We start from the raw sequence: 20,771 nt of genomic DNA, 5'->3' as shown, positions 1-20,771 counted from the left end.
TTTAAGGGAGCTGGTTTGTGGGAAACCTAACAGAGGGAAGGCTTGAAGATGATAGTGCCCTCTGCATTGTTACTCTGTATAGATTTCTTTGCTGCTATGATAGATTTGGCTTTCTGGAGTCAAGATTTGGTTTTGTGTTTGAATAAATGTTTTGGTTCTGTCTATTTCATGGTGCAGAATTGAAGTGGAATATTCATGGCTGCCATAGGTGCTGTGAATATTGCATTGGTGCTACAAATGGTGACAAGGATGGGATCGTGAAATATCAGACCTCTATTTAGAAACAAAAAGACTTTAGAGGAACAAAAGGATATCCCAGGGTGGGAGGATTTACCTTATTCCTCCTGAGCAAGAGAATGGGCTAAAAAGACAAGACTCTGTGAAAACTGCGAACCGAGGCTACAGAAGGGAAGACCCAGAGATTTAGAAAAATATTTGCTAGGAATACCAAGAGAACCGGGGAAAGAACTGGAATAAGTATGTAGCAGAGACTGGGCCCTGCTAACAATCTATTGCCTTATGTGTAAAAACAGAGACAAGTTGCTCAAAGAGAAAGCTCAGATGGAAAGGGAGTTGGCTGGTTTGCATGAGAAGCTTTCTATGGTGCAGCATTCAAACTCTTCTTTAGAAGAGCAAGCTAGAAAGGCTCAGGTGGTAGAAGAAAGAGATGTTGGTAGTTTAGCTCACAGAAAGTAGTAGAAAAGGAACAAGAGGCCTGATTAGGGCCTAAATATTTGCCAGTAAGATGTGTGGGAGGCTTCTTAAGCAGAACACACCCAACACTAAGGTCAAAGCAGGAGAATCGGGGAGGCCACACAGTTTTGGGGAAGGTAATTGAGGATTTTACTCAGCAGGAGGTCACAGATATTTTGAGTTGGTTGACCCGAAGGATGGGAGAATTTTTGGTATCTTGAATGGTGAGAATCATGGAAAAAGTTAAATTTCCTTGAGAGAAGAATACATAGTCAGTGGATTCAAAGTCAGAACAGATTGACAAAAGAATTTCTTAGTGCTCTAATGAGAGCAGGAGTAGTAGATTTTGGAAGCATAGATGGCATTCCAACTAATGAACTACATACAAAATGTATCGAGAAAAGGGACTTGATATTAGAGCGATCAGGGAAATAAGAACTCACCCTCTAGATCCTCCTGAAAGATTCCATCCAAGTGCGGCACACCCCAGAGAGAATAGGAAATTAGGCCCCAGATCAGATTAAAGAAAGTATACCTCCAGTGAGAATAATGACCCCAAAACTGTACATTAGAAAACAGCAAACAACATGAATAAGGCTATGGGTTCATGAACTCCAGAAGCACAGCTAATCCTATATCTACCCTCCTTCGGGTTTCTCTCCTTGTTTCTTTTTGGCTTTTTGTTTGTTAAACTTATCTGCTAGATTTGTTTCCTTCAGGCTTAGCATCCTCCATCTGCTGATGCCTGATCACTTCAGCCAGAAGTCACCCCCTGTTCACCACTGTAATGTGTCACCCCTGGATCTGGTGTTGACCAAGCTCCAGATGCCAGCTAAAGAATGTAGTTCTAGAATGTGACTTCTTGGGTCAGGGGCAGTTCTACATCCAATTTCAGCAGGAAGTAACTTTAGAAGAAGAGACTTTCACCCCTTACCCCAAGATTTTGGACCCCATTTGTTGAAGGGGGAATGAAAGGGTACTTGTGCTCAAGCCTTACCCTAAGATATTGTTTTATGCATTTATTTTATGTGACCCCTATTAAATTGTTGTAAAGTTCTGTTGATACTAGTTGTCCAGGATTTTATTTTATATCTTATTTTCTGTTATCCCTGTTACAGTTCTGTTGATAGCAGTTGCCCCATTGACCTATGTAATGAATACAAAAAATCTTGGGGCTGAAAGTAATGGTAATTTAAATCTTTCCCATTCATTAATAGGCCCATATGACCTGCTTAAATCACATGGAAGCCCAAGTCACATATGGGGGGCCAGAGTTTGCTGAATGGATGGAGCAGGAAGGGGTGGAGCAGGAAGTGAGTCAACGGAGTCAGAGCTGGGAAGGACACAGAAAGCAAGTAGTTGGCTGTGGATGAGAGAAGGGCATTTTGCCTGAGGGTGTTCATTTGTGGGAAGGTCTGATAGTGTTTATAGACTTCTTGGTTACTATGATAGATTGCCTTGTTAGTATGATGAATTTGGCTTTTTGGTGTCTGAATAAAGGTTTTTTTTTTTTTCTGCCTTCTATATGGAAAGTTTGTTATGCTTTGTGATTCAAAACTATGTTGGTATATTCATAGTTGCCATTAGTGCTGTGAATATTGCCTTGGTGATACAGAAAGTTAAGGGCCTTGACAATAAGTAAGAATCAAATGGGGATTAAAAACTAGCCCTTTCTTGACTCCAAGTACTAGACTCGTGTTATATCTATCATACTGACTTAAAGTCAACATTGAAAGGTAGCTTGATAGAATGTGGGACATGGATATAAGAAGACCTATATTCAAACCTTGCCTCAATATTTATTAGCTGCTGTGTGATATTGGTGGGCCTTAGTTTCTTCATTCATATAAAGATAAGGTTGAACTCCCTGACTCAACACCTGATCAAAATCTATCATAATTTGGGGGGAATTTCCTAGTGGAGTAGAATAGAGATCCATCATTGGCACTGTAGGAGTCATCATTGTTTATCAATTGACTTGAACAAAGGCATAGGTGGATGTTTGTCAAAAATATAGGTGACATAAAACTTAGTAGGGAGAGAGTCCTCACTGGCACACTGGACTATAGTGTCAGGACCTAAAAAGTTCAGTTAGGACAGAATACTGGATAGCATTAGATAAAACAAACAAGAACATACACTGAACGTCTAATACATAGGTCACCCAGAATCAATTTCAAAAGTAAGAGATAAAAGAGTTGTGGCTACACAATTTGTCTGAAACAGAGATGGGAGTTATAGTGGACTGCAAATTTGATATGAGCAGTGCAACATTTATTTATTTATTAAAAGAAACAAACTAAGGATATCTTTGACTTCACTAAGAGAAATCTAGTATCCAAAAGAAAAGAGGTTATAGACCCACTTTTTCTTCTATTTTCAAGCATAGGGATTTTTTTTTCAGTTCTAGGTGCTATATTTCATAAAGTAGAACATATACAAATGTCCACATTCATAATGCTGAAAGGTCAGGAGATGATGTCATATGAAGTTTAATTGAAGAAAATGGAATTTTTGCCCTAGAAAAGGGATGACAGCTATCCTCAAGTATTTAAAGGGTCATCCCATAGAAGAAGGATTAAAATTACACTGCTTGACCAGAGAGGGCAGTAGGATGAAAAAAATCTGAAATAGCAAATGATGAAATAACTAATAGCTAACACTTACAAAGCTTTACATTTTTCAAAGTGTTTTAAGAATATTATCTCGTTTTATTATCACAACACCATAATGATGTCAGCAAAATTATGCCCATTTTACAGTTGACAGAACTGGAATGACAAAGGTTAAATGTCTTGCTCAGGGTCACACACCAAGTAAGCAAATGGCTTAAGCCAGAATTGAACTCAAGTCCCCTGCAGATTCCTCTAACCCTTATGCAACCTAAATACATGTGGTGAAAATGGTAAGAAGCAAACAAAGGCATCATGTAATACAGAGCTTCCTAAAAACAAGAACTGTTCCAAATTGGAATTGGCTACCTTAGAAAATATGGAGGTCCCCAGGACTGAATTATTTAAGTGAGTGCTGGGTAACCACTTGTTAGGGGTACTACAATACAATGGCATCAAACTCAAATATAAATGTGTATAAGGATCCCTGATCTAAATAAGTTAAAAAAAAACATATTACATTATCTATGTCCTATTGTATGTTTATTTATTTTATTAAATATTTCCCTAGTACATTTTAATCTGTTTCAGGCCATACTCTGGAGTGTTGGGGACCACTGTCACCCACCAGTTATGTTTTTTATGCCTCTCCTGCAAGAGAATTCCTGTTAAAGTGTGGGTTGGACTGAAAAGTAATGTGCTACAGTGGAGAGAATACTAATCTGTATTTAGATGACCCCAGTTTGAATGCCACCTAATCCTTGTGTGACCTTGGAAAAATCATGCGGCTTCAGTTATCTTATCATTTAAATGAAGAAATTGAAATGTTTCATTTCTGTTATCTTTCTAACTGTAAAATTATGCCTCTATGGTCAGATGATCTCAGGAGTCTCTTCCAGTGCTCATATTTTATGACAAAAAGATTAGTATAATGTCATGAACTTAGTATCTATGAATTTCAACTGAGTGACTGACAATTTTTGTGCGTACTACTTTTGTGTAGAGCATGGAAAAATGTGGATTGCTGGGTTCATGATGGGTTAACTGATTTAGATCCAAAAATGTTTATTAATGTATTAATGCCTTCCTGAAGGAAAACTTCTGATATATTGTTTTTGGACTCTGCCCATGGTCCTGCTCTGTCTGAAATTTTTATCAATGACTTAAAGAAGGCAAAGATAACATTCTTTTTAAGTTTTCAGAGAAATACAGCTAAAATACTACACAGTAGAATAAGATCCAAAAAACCTTGACAGTTCACAAAGAATCAGCACACATGGATGGGTTGTCGTCTGCATCATACATCTCATTATATTATATCTCACCCACCCAACCTACCTCTGTTTTAAATCTCTCTTATTAGTTCTTAAGGCACCATGATCCTTCAACCATATTGATGTCATCTTTGTGTACTTAATCTCCTTCACTCTACATTTCCAATCAATTAGTAAATTCTGCAATTCCATCTTCATTTTCCACATGTGTGTCTTTCTATCTGCTCAAGTATATACCATTCTATTTCAGACATCTATCATTTCTTCCCTAGATTATTGTAAAGGCTTTTTAATTGGTCTGTCTGAATTAGGTCTCTGTTCTTTCTAATATAACCACCACAAATATGTCAAAATATATTTCCTAAAAGGTAAATCTAACCATGTTATTAATACCTTACTCAAGACATTCTAAGAGCTCTATATTGACTTTAAAAACAAATATTATTTCTTTTTACCTTGTTTTTAAAAATATCTCCTTTTTGCAGTTTTTCTCATATACATATTTATCAATACGATATGAGGTGGTCTAAAATCTTAGTACATAATTAAGCAATTAAAGCTTAAAACCACACTAAGACTTTCAAAAACCTCTTTATATGAGTATATTTGTAATTGATATAATAATCTTTTCTGGAATGCAATATCAAAAATGTTTAGAAATCAGTGCTAGAAGCCATACAGAATCCTTGTGAGCAAGGGATGGTATAATCAAGTACGTACATTAGGAATATTACTTTAATACTAATGCAAAAGATGGACTGAATATGGAGATGCTGGAAACTGAAAAAGAACTTAGTTTCATTCACCATTAAAAAAGAAATAAAATACATATGGGACTTTTTAGAATAACTATATTAGCAGGTTACTTAGTAGTAAGCATGGTCTGGCCACTTCCAGAAAGGAAACACACTTGAACTTCTCGCAGTTTAGATCTGGGTTAAAATTACTGGTCAGAGATAGCATTTTTGTCTTTTCATTATTCTCCTTCCAGAAGGTTTCCATCCTGAATGATTTATTTGTTCATTTGTTTTGACCACAACAACTCCTGAAGATTGACCAGTAAGGCTCAGAAGGGAGGGAGGGGGAAAAAGGGCATCTGAGTAGTTGAGAAAATACTCACGGTAATGATACCATACAATATTGAAGAAATAAAGAAGCATTACTTCAGCATTAACATTTATAACAATTTAGAGTGTTGCTGTTGTCCAGTCATTTCCAACTCTTCATGACCTGATTTTCTTATGAAAGATACTGGAGTAGTTTGCATTTCCTTCTCTGACTCATTTTACAAATGAGGAACTGAGGTAAACAAGGTTAAGTGACTTGCCCAGGGTTACACAGTAAGTATCTGAGCCTAGATTTGAACTCAGGACGATGAGTCTTCCTGACTTCAGGCCTGACACTCTATATACTGTGCCACTTAGCTGTGCCTTTTATAGACCATTTTAAACTACACTAAACTTCACTTTTTAATCATGTTTTTATATAAACTAGGGCATTTAAGTGAAATGAAACATTAATTTCCCCATGACAAGTCAAAAGCATTTATTAGGTGACCAATGTATACAAAACATTAAAGTGCTTAAATACTATAAAATTCAGAAAGAAAATAGTGCTTGATCTTTTGTATGTATGTATGTATGTAGCTATCTATGTGTGTACATACATATATACAAATACATACACATAAATACACACATGAGTAATATGTATGTAATACAAAATAATTTAATGTGATTTTTTTTTTTAGGGGGAGATGCTACAAGCTAAAAGGATTAGACAAAATTTTATGTGAGAGGTGATGCTTGAACTGAGTATTCCAAACCCATTTAACAAATATTAACTATATGTCTGCTATGGATCCTACAATGCACATTCACAAAGGTATTATGAGTTCATTCATTTTTACCATCACAAGTTGGGAGTGGATGACTCCACCAATGGTTTTTTTCACAAAGAAGAGGTTCTTCATGGCTTAATCTATATCCTGGATCACAACTAAATGACACAGTGGAACCTATGGAGAAATCATGACCATAACGCCGTCCATGTACTGGTATGCCAGGATCCAAACAAGAATATGTGTTAACTGTAACACCTAGAAAACAAAGAAACAAAATACGTATATGTATATGTATTTTCATATCAATGCATAACCAAGAAAGGTGCTATGATTTGCTCACTTGTCATTGCTAAGGATGCCTTTCACATTAGTTCCCACTGCATTCAACTAGATCAGTGTACTTACTGACTGTGTTTTACTCATATTAAATAGGAAGACCAGAAAAATCCAAAAGCAAAGGCATGATTTTGAGAATAATTCATTTCTACCAATGTTTACTAAGTGCCTACTACATGCAAGGCACCGTGTTGAGCACTGAGGAAACAAAAAGAAAAAAAAAAAGAAAACTAATCCCTACTGGTTATCAAGCAGCTTACTTTCTACTTTGGGGATGCATATAAATAGGTTAAGTAAATGCATTAAAATTTGAGGATGGAGAGAGCACTAAGAATGAGAAAACCTCCAAATTTCCTCTTGTGGCAATGTTTTCCCTCTGCATGTTATTCTATCTCTTCAGTTTCTAAAGATTCACTGTTTGAACTTCAACTTTTGATTATTCTTTTGTCCAATCTCTTATTATAGAGCAGGATTTTTTTTTGGTCATGTACCCTTTGTGAAGTCTGTTGAAGCATATTAATGCCTTCTCAGAAAAAAAATGAATAAAATAAAATACACTGAGCCATAACACAAACCAATTATATTGAAATAATATTATTAAAAGATATACATATATATATATATGTATATATATATGTTCATATACACAAAGGTTAAGAATTCCTGTTATACAGCCTTTCTGTCTCTGACTTCCTGCAGTTTCTTGGTCAAATCCCTAAATAACCCATGTCCTAATCTAGTCATGATAACTTCACTTGTTCTGGTAGCAATTTTTATACATCTACTAACCCTCAGCATCCAGGTATTATGGACTTATGCACACTAATGAACCATAACTGCCTTCACCCTAGAGGTGAAAATTGTCTTCTCACATTCATACTCGACTTTAATTACTGACACTGACAAGAGATTTCAGAAGACTTTTCCATGTTCTTTCTACATGACAGATTTGTAAGGATAAATAGCCATATTTCATATTGTTAAAAAGAGTAGAATAAATATTTAAACACTCCAAGTTCACTGAAGCAAAAATATAAATCTTTATTTTCATTAAGAACCTATTGAAAAAGCGAAAGGGGAACTTGAAAAATCAAAGTTTTATGTAAGCATTCAAACTACATATTTTAGCTCTATTTTTCAATAGGGCAATTTAACATAATCATGTTTTTATTGAAAAATGAAAATATAAAACGGAAAATCTTCATTTCCTTAGGTAAGCAATAATTAATCATTTTCACAGAAAATGGTTAAAGCTAAATTGCCATAAATTACACAGAGAGTGTATATTTATTACATTCTATGTAACTTGTGGGGGGGAAACTGTAATGATAAAATGGATATACTTCATTACCTAAAGAATCCAAGAAGAAATATATGAAATCATATACCAGTACATAACCGCTTTAAGCAGTGAATAAGGGATATTTTCACAGCAGAAAACTTGATACATTGGAAAAAGTGATGATGTAGAAATACATAATAATAATAACAAATACTTATATAGCACTTACTATACTGAGTGCTTTATATTTATTATCTCACTTGATCATCACAATAATCCTTGGATGTGGGTGCTATTATCTTCCTCATTTTACAGATGAGGAAACTGAAGCAAACAGAAGTTAAGTGACTTGCCCATGGTCACAAGTATCTGAGGCAGGATTTGAACTCAGATTTTCCTGACTCTAATCCCAGCACTCTATTCAACTACAAGAGACCTAGGATTAAGTCCAGATTCTGCTATTTAATAGCCATATGCTTTTTAATAAGGCACTTGATCTCCTAGATGCTTACTTTCTTCATCCATATAATGGGATTCACAATACTTTTGCCACCTTTTTTATAAAGCTATAGTAAGTAAAGTGCTTTGTAAACCATAAAGGACTATTTAACTAGGAATTGTTATTACTGATAATGATAATCTTTTAAAAGATAAGAATTGATGAGAGCCATTGTCCCATTCAACCTCAGTGTATTGATCAGTTAATTATTATCAAGATATATTCATTATCCCTATGGCCTCAATGATGAACTCTCTTTAGTTTGATAACACATACACAAATCTTTATATATCATTTTCTAAAACTAGAGGTAAAAATATTACATTTATATATGTGTGTATGCATGCATGTATGTATACATGTATATATATACACATATATATATGTATATGTATTAGGGAAAATGCATTTAGTTCCTGTTTTTTCTCCTTTTATATTTTTGATCACAGATATTGACCAGTCAAAATTGAAATCATGTTTCAAGTAGCACTTGACCAATGAAATATAACTTCAAAACATACACAAACATCACATACACGTATTTATACCTTGTAAATCTATATATTAAGTGCTTATTCTAGGCAAGGCTGTGAGGATACAAAGACAAAAAAGAAAAAAAAAGAAACTAGTCCCTACTTTCAGGCAGCTTACTTTCTACTCTGAGAATACATATGAACAGATAAGTAAATGCAATAAAATTTGAAAACTGAGAAAATATATACACATATGTGTATAAATATATGTTGTGTATATATGTATGTATAGTTGTATACATACATATACAAACTTAAATATGTGCGTATATATACATACATATACATGCATACATGCATATATATATAGACATATACATATATATCATATGTGTGTATAATAGTCTTTTGCTTGGGAAATTTTGTGAGAAAATGGAAAAATGGAAAATATTTCTAATAAGTAGGTAGACTAATCTAACTTTTTCATTAACATAAGAAAAAGAGAATCTTCTGTGAAGGTTAGAAGATTGGGATATTGAAGGGCTAGCACTGGGTCATTCACTGCAAAGTGGACTTTCCCTCCAAAGCTGTTGGCATCACAAGAAGGGATGCTTGATGAAGTGTGTGGCTGATCACTCTGAAAATCCTGCAGTTATTCTCATGAGAGTCACTAAAAATGATATCTGGTGTAACGGATTTTAAACTTAACCAATATTTCTAGAATAGAGTAGGTGAGCAAAGAGTCCATTACTGGACACAAAAGGATTATATACCAAAGCTTGAGGTAGGTTGAGGCTCAGAAACAGCACAAGATACTACCTAGACCTACACCAACACTCCTAAATGCCTCTCAGACACCATAATGCAGAATAGAGAGAGGCAGCAGCAGGACTATGCTGTGGAACCAGCTCCTACTAGAGCCAGTTGGTAAATTTTTCACTTTACCATTTACCTCTCTGAAATCTGCAAACTCTACAACTCAGTGTCTGAGGTGCTCTTTATTTTCTAAGTTTTGTTTGTTGTCTGGATTGTCTGGACTAAAGAAAGTGATGGAAATATGTTGATAATATGCAGTTTAAATTTTAAAATGTGTCATGTACATTTAGTGCATGTTTGTGTAAGCCGCTTATTAGACATATACCAGCTTGCAATTTAGTAGCAGAGGAAGACTGTGTGTATGTTAGAATGAAGGAAGGGAGAAGAAAGGCAGCTATGTATAGAGACAGAGGTGGGAGAGCTAGATATTTCTTTCCTATTAAGAAGATTAATTTTTTTCCTTCTCTCTGATATTCTTCCTGTCATTATTTTCTACATTTTAACAAATGAACAATTTAATTTTTAAACAAATATAATATTAATTGCTGAGATAGTATTCTCATTAAAACTCATTAGAATTAGCAGAGACTGATCTGTTAGCTTTTAGCTTTTTCTTTGTATTACTGGTGCATAGCAATGCCTGGAAAATAATGAAGTTTTATTAAATGCTTGTTAAAAATATTGTTATTGACATATCAATTAGGTGACATATTTATGTTCATATAGCGATGCTAGAGTAAATGTATGTGTGTAAGTGTGTATATACATACAAACGTATGTATATAAAATAACATCAGAATCTTTTCTCAGTACAATGGCATAATCACAGACTTTAGAGATCCATTTGTCAGATATGCTATGGCTGAGATTCCTTTTATGTATGGGTTGAATCAGAGAGATGCTGGAATCTCTTCCAGCTTTCAGAATTATTGCTTCAGTTAAATCATCTAGAACAACCTCATATAGATCTATTTCTGATAAAAAAATGTACTGTAAATCAAAATTTAATTTACTAGGGAATTTAATCATTTTAAGGAATATCATAGAAAATAAACCCTATATAATCTTTCACAAAGTAAATAATTACCTCTTTGTGTTACCACAACCTTATTATGCCTGGTGGCACTATCTGTGTATTTGTGATTAATAAATGTGTAACACAAGGCATATTTAGACTGTAAAGCTGTATTACAGAGCATTAAAGAACTCTGCCGTGACAGCTCTTTTGAGTTCACTAAGGGCAACTAAGTCAACAGTCTGAGAAGCCAGAAAAGGAGAATAACCTCACAACTAAGCTGAAATGGTGTGATATATTTGTTGGTTCTTCATTATACATTTTACCCCAACTCTCTCAGTGGAATGTTAGAAGAAAGTATTTTGTTTTCATTTTAGAAATCCAAAATGGGCATTGAATTATGAGAATTAAATAAGACAAAATTTTCAGACAGCTGGGGATACTTGCAACAGCTACTCAGGAAAAGAAACCTCAGTACAAGGGATTATGATAGTTGGGGCTAAAGATGTTTTACCATTTGGTGGCCAAAGATGGCAGCACCAAAGCACCAGTATAGTACAATAGATAAAGAAATCAAACTTCATCTAAAGGGCAAATTCCTTAGGAATTTCTGGAAAACGTTGAATCAACGATGTCTTCTTCTAGGGGATGGTGCAATCAAGATAATCTACAAGAATATTCTGAAAGCCAAAGGATGAAGTTCTTAATGACAGATTGGGAAGGTCTTTTTCTTATCTAGTGAGGGGGGAGAGAGATCAGTTATTTAAAGATAGTGCCACATGAGGGTTATTTAAATAAAGTGAGATTATTTTGCCTGGAAAAGAAAAGATTGAAGGAGGTATCACAACTACTCTCTGGGGAGTTGAAAGTCTGGTAGAATAAGGCTTTAGACTTGATTTTCTTGTCCTTAGTGGGCTAAATGGGAAGCAACAGATGAAAGTTGCGAAGTGCCAAGTGTCATATGCATAGATAGATGATAGATAGATAGATAGATAGAGAGATAGATAGATAGATGATAGATAGATAGATATAGATATATACACACACATATATATACATACATATATATTTTATATATATTACATATATATTCATATATAAATAAATATATAATATATGTATTATATATATTTTATAAATATATATTATTTATATATTTTATATGATATTTATATTATAAATATTTATATTATAATGTTTATATTATATAAAATATATTTTATAAATAAATATATGTTATATATTTTGTATATATAAACAAAATATATATGAAACATTACTTCTCAGTGTTATGCCAGACTGCAGTGGACCACCTCAGGAGTTAGTAATATACATTTCACTGGAGGTTTTCTAGTCAAAGCTAGATGACCACATATCTAGTTTGTTGTAGAGCAGATTCTTTTTCATTACTCATTGTACTAGGCAGGCATTCTTCCCAGCTCATACACATGGGAAATATGAATTATGAATGATAGGTCAGTGTTTATGTGTTTACAATTCATATTAAGCCAAAGATGTCATCACATCTCTCAGAAACATACTGACATAAACATGGCATAATAAACATCTATATACATATATTCATACCTGCATAGAAATAAGATATGGTTTTAAGGAAAAATATTTTTTTTTTAATTTTTGATCAACACAGTCCTGTAACCTTTGATGCTGAATTTCCTTCATTTTAGGTATTCCCCTCTATGAGTTACTTGTTCAGGTAGGTTTATGCTATGACAGGTTATTAATGTATTTAGATCTTTTTTAATATTAGTTATTTTCCATCATTTCTAGAGAATACAATGCTGCCTATTATAATAGAAATATTACTTCTTCATTTGAATGAAAATTAAAACATAAAAGGATATTTCATAAGGATGACTGACTGAAAAAGCAGATAAAAAGTGTAAGACATTGTTCATAACTTCACTGCTTTGTTTGAAGTTGCCTTCTAGTTCTCTATTATCTGATCTTTTGAACTACGCAGAATGCAAAAGTATGTAAATTTTTAAAATTACATTTTGATACTCTGTCATTTCTTGTTATTTTCTACCATTTGTAATAAACATTAGATACAACCTGGAAGGAAATTTGAGTACGTAGGAGACTTCAATAGAGGAAATCTTGTGAAGCAACACCAGATAATCTGAATGCACTGAAGTGTTTGTAAATAAAATTCCATTAAATCTACAATGACAGAACAGCAATACTGATTGCAAAGAGAAATGAACAGGCAAAAGGAAGCCAGCATTTTGGGGAGTACTTACTTTCATAATGAATCTTGAATCCATTATTAGAACGACTATTGTCTGTTGTAAATAGAAGGTAGATGAAATTGCTGCTACTAAACAGAAACTGTGGGACTTGAGTACCGTTGTAAGATCCAAGCAGAGGTGACAGAAGGTTTGGCCCATCATGGACTTCCAGAACATCGTAATTGAGTTCAGTCTGAAATCTAAGATATAAGAGACTTACATATAAATATATGTTTAATGGAAAAAGAACACATAAGATGTTAACTTCTATGTTTTTATCTAACTTAAAATTCTAATAGTATGTTATTTTATTTTTTACAGATTCATCTTATTTATTTTGAAGTTCATGCCAACAATGTCAAAACTGTGTATATGTTTGTTCTTCATGATTAATATTTCTGTTACTAGCTCCAACGCCACCTCCTGCAGAAGACGTTCAATGCACCCAAATCCCATGGTTTTACTCCTCATTCCCCAGTTTTCTCCTCTAAGGTTCATTTACTCTAGATTCTTCCTGTTAGTATTTCTTTATATTCTACTTTTTCATTAGAATGTAAGTTCCTGGATGGCAAGGTCTGTTTTTGCCTTTATTCGCACACCTAGAGCTTTAAACAGTGCTCAGTATTTAATAAAGAATTCTTAACTATTGCTGTTAAACTATTACTAATTATTCCTAAAGTTTACATAGATATTTCTCATTCACTGAACAGTTTTCTAAAATCATCATTTTGCCTTTTTAAAAAAATCAATCTTTTATCATGAGATCTGGAAATTATGTTTATTTTCTGATTAGGAAATCCCAGAACAACTAAATGTGTATAAGAACTGTATGAGAAGATAATTATTTTAAGATTGTATCCCACATTTTCAAATGTTTTAAATATTAGAAATGAGAATTTCTTTTCCTTCATGGGTTCCTTTATTGAATTATTATCACTAGATATGTTATTTCTTCCTTAATGTATACACTCTAAAAGAATACCACATTCTGAATCTGGTTCACAGATTTTTAATATGGAAAACAATCCAAGTTGAATCATTTTTGCCTATTTTCATAAATAAAATAAGTTTTAAAGTATCATTTTTCAAATGTATTGTACATATCGGGCTGGAATTAAGGAGAGGATTAGAGTAGAATATATTGTAAAGGTTAAACTTCTGTATTAAATTGTAGTCAATTATTGGTTTTAAAAGAAATTTCAGTCTCAAATTTTTGAGTCTTCATTGACAACAACCTATCTTTACTAAGTCTATATGTACCTCCGAAATATCTCATCACTTTATTGTAATAATTTTTAATAAGTGTATTATAAACATGCAATTATCATTCATATGTAAGTGGTTTTCAAGAAGTACAGTCATTTTTACCTGTCATTTTCAAATAAAAACAGTAGGCTATTTTATTCCCTTAAAAATAATTTTTAAAAATGATTTTGAGACTTTAGCTAAATTACAATTAATGGGAAGCAATTATTAATGTAGCACATGAGAGTTCACAATTAAACCTATAATTTAAAATCATTTAAAATAAGTAATTATGCAATGGTTGGAGAGCAGTGGGGGTTGATGGAGATGGTTCAAGCATGACATGAGGTTCCTTGTCTACCATCACATTTTGGAAGGAATTCTAATTCTCTAGATAATCAGACTTTTCTTCAAAACAAGTAAATTTCAGGAATGATCTGACTTCACAGTAAACAAAAAAGAATTAATTGAAGAGCAGCAGCCAAAACCTCTTGTGTCTCCTATTTCCAAAGATCATCCTGCTCTTAACTACAACATTGTTTCAGGTCCTGCAGTCCAGAAAACTGTGATGAATGGAAAGGAATGTATAAATTTTGCATCATTTAATTTTCTTGGACATTTGGATAATTCTAGGGTAAAGGAGGCAGGCTTAGCATCTCAAAAAATTATGTATTAGGACTTGTGGACCTAGAGAATTTTATGGCACATCTGGATTTTATTTATAATTAAAAGAACATCTAGCAAAGTTTATGAAGACTGAGGAAGCTATTATTTACTCATATGGATTTGCCACAATTGCCAGTTCTATTCCAGCTTATTCAAAAATGGGGAAAGATATTGTATTTGTAGATAGAGTTGCCTGCTTTGCTCCTCACAAGCATCTCTCCTAGTGACATTAAGGTATTCAAGCATAATGACATGCTTTACCTGGAGTGCCTGCTAAAAGAACAAGAGATTGAAGCCAAAAGAATCCTTATAAGGCACACATAACTTGAAGGTTTATTGTAGTAGAAGGACTATATATGAATACCAGATCTATTTGTCCACTTTCAGAATTAGTCAAGTTAAAAATATAAGAACAAAGCAAGAACAGTTTTAGAGAAAAGCCTTTCATTTGGAGTTCTAGGAGAATATGGCCAAGGAGTCACTGAACATTTTGATACAGATATTGATGATACCAATCTTATCAAGTGCTAACACGGAGAATTTCCTAGTTGCTATTGGAGGATTTTGCTGTGGCAGATCTTTGGTAATTGATCATCTGCAACTTTCAGGTTAAGGATATTGCTTTTCAGTCTCTCCATCTCTCTTATTTAAGCTGCAGCTGCTATTGAGGCCCTCAACATCATGGAAGAGACTCCAGAAATTTTCAGGTATTGAGAAAGAAGTGCAAACAAATTCATAGAGGCTTACAAGGCACTTATGGATTAACAGTAGTAGGCAAATCATTTTCACTAGCATTTCATCTACAACTAGAAGAGAACCCAGGATCTCAAGAGAATGATATCACTTCAGAGAATAGCAGATAAATACATGAACAGAAATATTGTATTAACTCAGACATACTTCTTGGAAAAAGAAGAGAAAAAATTTTTCCTTCTAGTATTAGAATTGTTGTGACAGTAGAACTGAAAAAGAACTAGAGAAAACTGCATTTACAATGAAAGAAGCTTCACAGTCCATCATGATTTAGTCATCATCAATGAACTTAATATGTTCCAAGAAGATGTTACCTTTTTGTGTATTAGTCTATGGTATGCGGATGCCTCAAAGAATTCAAATTCTTTGTGGGATATTCTTTGATAAAGAGTTTGCAGTTGTGTACATGAATAATTTCATAAAAGTACAGACAAAAAGTGTGAATGTAAGAGGAGTGGTTTAACACATACATAATATACACACACACACACACACACACACACCATTCTCTCCAGTGAGTACCAATAGCAATTCTGTAAGAAAAAATCTAAATGTATCTGAGTATGTATCTAAATGTATCTAAACTGTATTGTTTAGTACTATTTAAGTGAGGATTTTCATTATACCAGTATTTTAATATTTATTTTCCACATCTTTAACTTTCCCAAATATATATTTTTCCTTCTAAAATGATAAAATTTTAAGCACTCTTTAGTCCTTAAGTTTCCACATAAAATTATTCAATAAAACTTTGAGGAATAATAATGCATAAGTGAAACTCATCAATGATTATTTAATATATAGTTCAATGTCACTTTTTCACAGTTCTCCTTAATCAAATCATGCTAAATGAAAGATAATGTCTTAAGGAAACTATATATTTTCATGCTATTACTATGATCTTTTCATTTTAATATGCTTTGCTCTGAAATTTTTTGTTTCACATTAAATATATATTGGTATTTAAGCATCTCTAACAAAGAAAATGCTATTCCTTGGTCTACATTGTTCATGCTTGCTTGCTAAGGTAGAAAGTTTTAATTCAATTTGTTTAATGTATTTATCTTTACATATATTATATGTTGACTTCTGATCTATTTGGGGTAGGAGGTTATTGTGATTATTCAAAAATTTAAACTATGGCCTCTATATGTTTTAGGAAGTTTTAAATATATGGGGTTTTTTTGGATCATGGGTTTATATACGGAGATATCAGTTGTAGGTGTTCTCTGAATTAATGGAAAACAAAATGGTCTTCTTTACTGCTTCTGTGATACACAAAATCCACACAGATAAAACAAAAGTTCAAAGATAAAATTTTTAAGTTGTATTTTAATTGTTTTCCCTTTAACAATCAAAAGTATTCTATCATTGTTTTCAGTAAATGCAAATAATGTGCATCCATTAAAAAATAATAATTGTAATATTAGCTTATATGTGTATGTGAGTATTCTAGCACAGGTCTATGTGGCTGCCCACTTTTTTTAAAAAAGACAATTTCGTAAATTTAGTTTATTCCTATCTGTTCAGACAAGCTTTTTCCTAAATGAAATTCTGAGTTGAGGAAAATACAATAGGACCACAGGGACATCCACAGGAAGACACTTAATCCTTGAAATAAATGTATTATTGGTTTCCATGAATTATGGATTTCTGTTATTCCAGCTACTTGGTTTGCCAGTCTATTTGTGGTATTAAAAATTAAGTAGCATCCTATCTCAAATAATCAACTAGCTAAAATCTGACTAATTTTGAATGTATGTAAGAGGAGCCAGGGATTAATTTGATTGAAATATGGAGAGACATTGTATTGAATAATGGAAGGACTTTAATTAGTAATAGAGAGAAAGTTTTTGTTTGTTTGTTTTGTGAGAGCACATCATTAAAGAAAATAACTATGGAAAGGAACTAAAATCATAGAGAATAACAAGGAAACTTAGGGAAGGTCACAAAAGTTGATTACAGAGCTGTGATAAGAAGTGGTGTAGAAAGAGAACGAATACAAGATGCCTCATGATAACCTTTACACATTTCTCCTTCAAAGCTACGGTGTAGAGATCATTACATTACATTGCTGTTTTCTGAAAAAAAATACCATATCATTTAGTAATAAAATTATTTTATAAAACATTCTCCATTGTGTTCTCAAATGTCTCTTTAAAAATCATGAGAAAAGAAAGGTTCTTGATTTAATAACAAGATATATTCATATTAAGCTTATCATGGCATCCAAGTGGAAGTAACCAGTTGGAAGATAAAAAGAAATAACAGTAAATTCTCCTAAGTAACTAACATCATGCTGTGGGGGAGAGATTAGGGGATTTTGAGACAGGAAAAGCACAATAAATTTTGGGACAATTTCTTTATGGTTTCTGAAAAAAGAAGAAAAGAAAATTTAAAAACAAAACAAAACAGGCCACTCAAAAGAGAGGATTGGACTTCAAGGGAAAAGTGGATAAGAAAGAATATGAATTCCATTTTGACTAGTTGAAGAAGCATCAGAGAAATGAGTTCCTCTCATTCTCAAATTTGACAAAGTAATGGGCTCTGAGAGACAACACCTTCCAGGAGTAGGAACTGAATGGAGAAGAGTGAATCTAAGCATACCACTCTACAAGTTTGAAAATGAACCTATATTGTAAAAGGACTATATTAAGAATCATATATAGACAAAGATTTGAGAGGTTTGAGTGGTTTTTTTCTTTTTCTTTTGTATTAGCTATAATAGTACTTAAAGAAATTTTCATTATCCTACAGAAGAGATAAAATCTATTCTTCAAAATGTATTAAACTTTTACCTTCCATTCAAGTTTTATTCAGACATTGTATGTCATAAAGTAGAGTTGACTCAGGGTGCTCAAAAGCTAGAACAGCTGAATGTGAGCTCTTAATATGGAAATATTGAACATAATGGAAAATATACTGGAAATCCTTCTTAAGTCTAGTGCCTTTCCATGTTGATTATTTCCTATTTATTCTTTATATTACTTGTTGTACACAGTTTGTATCCTGTCTCCCCTTTATATTGTGAACTTTTGCTAGGACAGGGACAGTCTTTTGCCTTTCTTAGTATCACCATTGCTCAAAACACAGTTCTCAGCACATAGTAGATGCTTGATAAATGTTTATTAATGGACAGACAGACTTAAAGAAGGGGCTGGCTCTGAACTGAATCATGTAACTGTCACATGAAGACAAATGTAAGGGCTTAGCCAAAGAATTATACAAGTATAGAAGGGCTCTTCACTGGAAGGCTAGTTTGATCAAATGATCTATTATTGTTTGGCCAGAACAATTCATTAAGATGTTATTATCTGCCTCAACTTTAGAATATCTTGTACGATCTTATAGAATGAAAATTAGTTTAATTTTTCCCAAATATATTTATGGCTTCCCTCTTGGTCTTTCATGGTGCAATATGCAAGGATAGAATATAAAAAGGCATAGAATTATAGGTTGACCTCTGACTATAAGACTACAGACAAGACAATTTTTCAGAGCTTAATTTGCTTCATCTATGAATGGTCACAAAAATATTAGCCTTCCATAACTCAAAAGACTGTTGGGAAGGAAGCACTTTGCACACCTTAACCTTCATATAAATATGCAACATTATTTTTGTTCATATTAATATTATCATATAGTACCTAAAAACCCAAATAGTGGCTGTCACTTGTTAGAAGCAAATTAATTTCTCCAGTGCCAAACTGGTATGGAATAGATAACTTTAGAACTATAATTTTATCATTTTTCTTTAAAATAAACAATAATCAATGGTTATTCATGGTGATATCCAAAGCCCTATACAACAACATACTATGTTCCTAATTATCCTCTCAGGTAGTTTCCTAAACTTTCCAAACAAAATATGAGTTTTCAAGTGGCAGAGGGCAAATGAAATGCTTTGTTGTTGGGTTTGTTTGTTTGTTTTTTTTTTTTTTAGTTAAGTACAATTTATTATCTGGTTCCCAATCCTGTCACAACATGTCAAGTATAAGTGTTATTAAGATATAATGGGTGGAGTATTTCATGACTGTGGTGTGCATGTTGTGACCTTTTCCTGAAGATTATGATGATTTCATACATTGTCTTAAGGATAGCTTAACATAACTAGGACTAATGAATATGGGGCCTTTTTAAAAAGTTTAATGTTCATTATTAATACATTTAAAACTAGACAAATAAAAGATGTATATTTGTTTTAGAGAGACTACAATTGTATTGTGATAAGATAGAAGCATAGAATAAAGGAGAAATAGATATGGTGGAACATTTGGTCTGAACTTGGGAACTCCAGCTTAGAAATATGAGTGGAGGAAGTAAGCACAGTCAGAGAGAATAATGTCAGCCAGTCAGTCAACAAACATTTATTAAGCTTGTGCTAGCCATTGTGCAAAGAACTAAGGATATAAAGAAAAACAAAAGATAGTTTCTGCCCTCAAGGAGCTCACAATTTCATGGGGACAGAACTTGCAAATAACTGTGTACAAACAAGCTATGTATAGGAAAAATAGGAAAACAGTCAACAGAAGACAAGCACTAAAATTAAGAGAGATTGGGAGAATGACAAAAGAGGAGAACTGGGGGTTAACAAAAACAGTTCCAGAGAGAAAGAACTGTGGTTATAAGTGGTGAGGAAGAGAGAGAAAAAAATAAGTTTTAATGATTATGGAATATATCCCCGATTATGGAAAGTGGTCCTAATGTACTTTAGAATGGTCAGACCAGATAATGAATACTGTATTCATTTCTGGGTGTTTTATATCAAAATTGGAGCAAGTCAAGAGAAGAGGTGGCCATCATGGTAAGAGCTCAAAATCAGGTCATATGGTAAAAAATTGAAGGAAATGGAGATGCTCAATGTGCAGAAAAGGAGAGAGAATTATTTTAAAGCTTTAGGAAAGTTTTCATATGAGAGTGAAAAATAAATGTTATTTTTTCTTCTATATATGGACCTTGGATAAAACATAGAATGTTTTATCATTTTCAATAGCAAATCAATGGAAAATTGT

General features: G+C 33.0%; 1 protein-coding gene and 1 pseudogene across 3 annotated transcripts in view; one reads left to right on the top strand and one right to left on the bottom strand.

The window, feature by feature from the left end:
- Window positions 1-20,771, bottom strand: part of CSMD3 (CUB and Sushi multiple domains 3) — a 1,632,969-nt gene that overhangs the window by 536,022 nt on the left and 1,076,176 nt on the right. For all 3 annotated transcript variants that reach the window (XM_072603249.1, XM_072603250.1, XM_072603251.1), the window contains 2 exons: window positions 13,108-13,295; window positions 6,489-6,677 (listed from right to left, as the gene is read on the bottom strand). In XM_072603249.1, coding sequence (XP_072459350.1) covers window positions 6,489-6,677; window positions 13,108-13,295 — 377 coding nt within the window. The remainder of the gene's footprint in view (window positions 1-6,488; window positions 6,678-13,107; window positions 13,296-20,771) is intronic.
- LOC140500587 (serine palmitoyltransferase 1 pseudogene) lies at window positions 13,082-16,033 on the top strand (annotated as a pseudogene).

The sequence above is a fragment of the Notamacropus eugenii genome, chromosome 4 (assembly GCF_028372415.1).
Source record: "Notamacropus eugenii isolate mMacEug1 chromosome 4, mMacEug1.pri_v2, whole genome shotgun sequence".
Lineage (NCBI taxonomy): Eukaryota > Metazoa > Chordata > Mammalia > Diprotodontia > Macropodidae > Notamacropus > Notamacropus eugenii.
Note: the sequence above shows the minus strand (reverse complement) of the source record. Positions and strands in the feature narration are given on the sequence as shown.